The following is a 6,000-nucleotide window of genomic DNA, read 5'->3' on the forward strand; positions in this document are numbered from 1 at the left end:
ATGGCAACAAATTCTTTCAAATAGCTGTTTATTCCAACATAGTCTGAAATCATTCACCCAGGAGCAGAGACCTAGAAATTCCACATAAGGAGGTTGATGTAATAAGCAGTGATAACATGGGCTGCTATCACCCATTAATTAATGCATGATAATGACCCATGTTAATTATATGCAAATGAGTATGAAGTTAAATAGAGCATGTTAACTTTCATTAATGCAGCCATTATCGCAACAAGCTTAACTACATAGCCCTAAGGAATAATCTGATTATGGTGTGACTGGATAAATATAAATCATACAGCTGAATTTTAGTTTGAATTGTGTTTAATTATGGAGTTAGCAGAAAGAGGATGTGGATTGTGCACAGTAATGACACAGTAGTGACCGAAACCCAACCAGAAAAAGCAAAATAAGAAGACTCAAGGGGGCTCTGACCAATCTCAAATCAGCGATCCGTGGAACCAGCAATAACATTTAGTGGTTTGTAACCATCGGTTGACACACACCTTATCTTGACAGCTAATTGGATGGCATTGGTAGCACTTGAGATATGATGAATAATAGTTTCCCCTCTAGTCTCCTTTTCTGTCTCTGTGGATGGCGCTCATGGTCTCAGGTTGATCTTTGATGCAATATGTAAACCACAGAAATGCAGTATATAAAAGAATCTAATAATAATTATGGATTTAGCTCAAACCTTTTTCAGGAACAGTATGCATTTAAGGGTAAGAAATACCCAGTGTATTTGAATGTAACTCATCTTGAGCTATTACTGAAAAAGGTATGAGCAAAATCCAAATAATAATAAGTACTAGGAATAAGAGTAAGGGGATAAGAGACTAAAGGGCCCTTATATTAAGGTGCACCGAAAAATGGCTTGTGCTGGTGTAGGCACGTGTTGGACGTGTGCAGGTCCATTTTTCAGCGTGCCTGCAAAAAAGGCCCTTTTTTCCCTAAAATGGATGTGCGGCAAAATTAAAATCAGCGCACGTCCATTTTGGGCCTCAAACCTTACCGCCATCCATTGATTTAAAGGTAATGTCTCACGCGTTAACCGGGCGGTAATCTTCAGCGTTCATACACTGCCAATTACCACCCGGTTAGCGCCACGGGGTAGAAAATAGAAATTATTTTCTGCTACGCGTTTTGGATGCATGTCAAAATTAGAATTACCGCCCGGAACACGTGGTAGCCACGTGGTAGTTCTAATTTGACATGCGTTGTACGCACGTAGGTGCCTACGCGTCTTAGTAAAAGGGCCCACTACGCTAAAATAATTTAGGAGGAGAAGGAGAGGTAGGGCCTGAGTCACAGTGATATCTATTCCTGAAGGCAATTGGGAAGAGAGGGAGGGACTGCTGTCAGCATACTTGTGGGGGTAGGGCAGAACCTCATAGATGCAGAACAGGAAAACTACTTTAGTAAATTACAGGCCCGAAAGGAGCAGTGGAAGAGCTCAAAGAAGTCCCCTTCTGCAACACCCCACCCCCCAACTTTTCAACTTTAGTAGGGAAAAGAGGTTGAAAAAGCTCTGATCCACTGGCTTTTTACAAAATTAGTCAATGCCTGTTTTAACCCCTTTGTTTGTGAGTAGGTGCTCTTTAGAATGCAACCTGGAGGGGAAGATGAGTGGTCTGTCAGACAGGGCTTTTTCAGACCCAGGGTGATGATTCTAGGCCTACAGTCCTGACTAAGTGATTTTGTACTGTGCTGAAATAAAGCGCCCTTGTTGAGGCTTGTGACCGGCTAATTGCTTTCCATGATTGGTTGCTGTATATCTTGTCTGCCTGTTAGGCTTTAGTGATGACTGTGCATCTTTGTTTGCTTTCACTAGGCAGGGTTCAGTCGTTACTGTGTATCTTCTATTACTGCTCTCAGGCCCACATCAGTCATTCCTGTTTTCAGGCAGTATTCAGTCACTACTATGTACCTTCTCTTGCTGTCTTTGGCAGGCTGCAGTAAGTGTAATATCATGAAAAATAAGGAAGATTAAGAAAAACAAATGTAAGAGTGTTGGTAAAAATTGTTCCTCATTTCATTGTGAGCAAGGAACCTTGTCCCAATCTGTTGGCTTTGCCAGTCTTAACAAGAAATCCCTTCTTTATTTCCTAACAAAAATAAAGAACCTTTTTTCCTATCATAGACGTTTCCTTTCATCTTGTAAATTATCCTCTGTGCCCTCATACTGCTAGTTTCAGCTTTTCAGATGACCATAAATTAGGCTGAAAGATGCGTGACCTGTGAACTTTTGCTTAACAGCTCTGCAAGTGTGCCTGACGCTCTGTTTCCATCTATTATTTGCCCATAAATCTCATTCTTCTTCACGGCAGGTTTGTACAACTCTATGGACAGCTGGATGATTGTGCCCAACATCAAGCAAAACCATTACACAGTGCACGGGCTCCAGAGCGGCACCCGATACATCTTCCTCGTCAAGGCCATAAACCAGGCCGGCAGCCGCAGCAGTGAGCCAGCACGACTCAAAACAAACAGTGAGTTTTACGAGCAACGTGAAGGGCGCATACAGGGGAGAGAAGAGTCATTCCTCTTCGTAAGCAGTCTCTGTTTGTCTGTTGCATGTTCACCAGTACCAAATCATTTTCTTGCCTTAGAAATGATGTAGAATGTATTTCTGAAGCTGAAGGAAGCCTTCCCAGGGCCTGCATTATGCGTGAGTGGCTGTGTTTTTCACTCATGGCCCCATTTTTCAGCTCCTACTGATTTATGTAAATAGTTATGCAGATGAGGCCCCACAGTGAGTCTCTGCACTTGGCCTCACATTCCTCATTGACCACCTCTGTACCCATCTGCTGTTATTCTTTCAGGTGTATCTTGCCTTCTGGCATACCTTGATTTCATTTTTCCAAAATTACCCTTTTTGTTGTCAAGAGATACATTTCTGGACCCTGATGTCTTTTGAACACTTTGTTGAATCAACTTTATATTTTTTAATTCTGTTATTATCCCAATTGGTCTCCCCTGTTTCTGCTGCCTGTGCTTGCTATGTAAGCTTGGTCACTGTGAGCTCAGCTGCAGATAGGGTGTTTTTAGATGCAGTGAAAAGTTTGGACAAACAAAACCCAAAGCACTTAGTATTGAGAGTAAGCATTCTATATTGATTCCAAAGAGCTGATGAACAGTCCCATTACTTTGTGTGAAACGGATACAAAGGGGTTGATGGAGAAAGCTTGCATTGGTGTCTAACACGAGGTTTTGTGTAGGATTAACTTTTACGCAAAACTCTTTTCTACATCGTGTGTCCACAGTATTGTGCGCAAACCTCACTCTGACCGCATGCTTCTATCTGTGCAAACTTTTGCGTTGGTCACTGAAGGGCCCTTCTACAAAGGCCCGGCAGGCTCTACACGTGTGCAGCACACGCCAAAACGAGACTAGGCTAGTGCGCTCCCTGGTGATAAATTTGGATTTGGTGTGCACCCATATCGCCAGGACAAATTATTTTTATTTCCTACAGCTTGCGGCGTTTCCGGCATTAATCAAGCAGTTGGTGCATGCCGACCGGTCACCACATGTGTAGCACGCGAGCCCTTACTGCTAGATCAGTGGGTGACGTTAAGGGCTCAAGCCGTAAATAGACGCATGTTAGTTTCAATTTTACCACAGGTCTTTTTCCCTGGCCATTGAAAAAAAGTCCTTTTCCCAGACTCCGTAAAAACTGGCTCGGCATGAGCCAAAAACACGTGCCCACACTACCGGAGGCCACTTTTTACTGCGGCTTAGTAAAAGGACCCCTCAGTGATCAATGATCTGCAGCTTTTAGGCAGTTGTTTGCAATAATTAATAAAAGGGAGGCCAGTGAATGCTGAAAAGGGCAGGCAACAAAAATTATGTAGTAATACAGGAGAGCGTTTGAAAGTACAAGAATAGTTTCCTGTCACATTAAAATGCAAGGTGACACAAAGTTACACACAATAAAACATTAAAGTATATTTCTTTCTAAAGCCAAAGATGTTAATATAACAGTTTTTGAAAAGTTGTATTAGTGGGGAAGGTGTTTCTTCGTAGTTTATGGGACAATTTGAGGCCTCAGGACAAAACAGACACCTTGAAACTCATTACAGCATGACCTACTAGAACCCTCCCTCCAGAAATTTTATTTTAAAACTAAACTCACAAATTCTTATTCATCTAAAAATTGGTGAACTGCAATGTTCAGTGTCTTGTTTATTTCAGTGATTTTTTTGTAATAATGGAATGAAAGAGATTCCCATCCTATCATTTTAGGTTGCTCCTGTGAGGTTCATCCTAGAAACTAGCTATTTTGCTAGGAATCAGTTGGAAGTCAATTTTTTACAAAACTTCTAAATTGTAAGCACCCATACCACCTGCATTGTCAACTGAAAATTCTTTAAATATAGGAGCTTAAACTTAGTCCTGCAATTCATTTGCCCAGCTGCAAAGCCTGATTTTATGTCTGTTATCTAGGTAGGAAAAAGGATGTCCGGGTATGAACATTCTACCAACTACAAATATTCAATACAATCCTCAATAAATATTCAAGTCTGTGAAGTAAATCTATAGATTAAACAAAGCGAAAAGTGGGTGGAAAAGCCTCAAAAAGCTCCAAGTAGAACACCTTCGGAGCTAATAATTCTTCATCATTGGCAAAAAAATCACACCACAATTTACATAAGTGCAAAAGTGTTAGGCACTAGGTTTATCAACTAATCATACTCTATATACCACTCCTAAATCTAGGTGCTGCTTGTAGAATATGTTTAGGCAGAAATGTTTTCCACACGGATTTTTTTTAAACGCCAAATATAGAATCGGACCTACGTGCCAGGTTCTGTAAATGGCCCTCAAAAATCTGCAGTGGAAAAATTGGCTCAGTGCTGTTCTATAAAGGTTGCTCAGAGCCGAGGGTCCTTTATAGAATAATGCATAGCGCTAATTCCCGTACCCAAATATGGGCACCTAGTCTTATGCCTGCTGAAACAGGTGTAATTCCTGGTTCCCAGTTTAGGCATGCATCCCCTGTATTCTGTAACACTGCATGAAGATGTTCAAATCGCCCCTGACCCACCTATGCCCCTCCTATGGCCATGTCCTCTTTTGGGTTCCACACATGGAATTTGGATGCCCAATGTTACAGAACAGCATGCAGCCAGATGTGCAAGCAAATCCTAATTGATGCCAATTAACATCAATTATCGATTGCTAGAGCCCAATTATTTCTGTTATTTGGCTCATTAACCAATTAAGTTGCGTGTGCATCTCAGGATTGCACCCAAATTTTGGCACAGGAATGTGGGCGATCTTTATAGAATCCAGGGGTATGTGACATACGCGCGCCCTTCTGAATAATGTTTAGCTGCTTTAGCTGCCACTTAACCCATGAAAGAGCTGGTAATGCATTGCTTGGGATAACATAAAGGAATCCTGATTGGAAGAATGGATCAAAGAAGCTTAGTGGAGATTAGATAGCAACACTGGTGATTGGGAAGCAAAACCATTGCTGGGCAAGACTTCTAAATTACATGCATACCTATGCCCTGTATTGTGGCTGATTAGATTTGGATGGGCTGGAGTGGAGCTTTTTAGGGGCTTTGACAACTTCAGAAATTTAGAACTAGGACAGTGCTGGGCAAAGTTCTTCGATCTATGCCCTGAAAATGGCAAAGACAAATCAGATCAGGTATACATATGAGTATCACTTCATAAACTCATTACATATGGTATCTTGTTGGGCAGACTGAATGGACCGTACAGGTCTTTATTTGCCGTCATCTACTATGTTACTATATTCTGTGCATTAACTTGCACAAGTGACACGTAAAAGTGGACGCCTCAGTTATAAAAGTGAACTTTACGTGCCTAACCTTTTACTTGTTCTTAGCCAACCCCGTGGCCACCTATTTTCTGGAGCTCCTAAATTTAGATGCTTAATGAAAGTTGGCTTCACAGTTTAGGTACTCTGCTTTAATTGCTTATGATTGTGACCACTTAAGGTGCCTAAAACCCCTTTAAACCCAGCTA

The 6,000-nt window shown here is 41.5% G+C and overlaps 1 protein-coding gene across 1 annotated transcript in view; it reads left to right on the forward strand.

Moving 5' to 3' along the window:
• MID2 (midline 2) overlaps positions 1–6,000 on the forward strand; it is a 721,370-nt gene that overhangs the window by 607,435 nt on the left and 107,935 nt on the right. Inside the window, exon 8 of the mRNA XM_030209458.1 lies at positions 2,331–2,492. Coding sequence (XP_030065318.1) covers positions 2,331–2,492 — 162 coding nt within the window. The remainder of the gene's footprint in view (positions 1–2,330; positions 2,493–6,000) is intronic.

The sequence above is a fragment of the Microcaecilia unicolor genome, chromosome 7 (genome assembly GCF_901765095.1).
Source record: "Microcaecilia unicolor chromosome 7, aMicUni1.1, whole genome shotgun sequence".
NCBI lineage: Eukaryota > Metazoa > Chordata > Amphibia > Gymnophiona > Siphonopidae > Microcaecilia > Microcaecilia unicolor.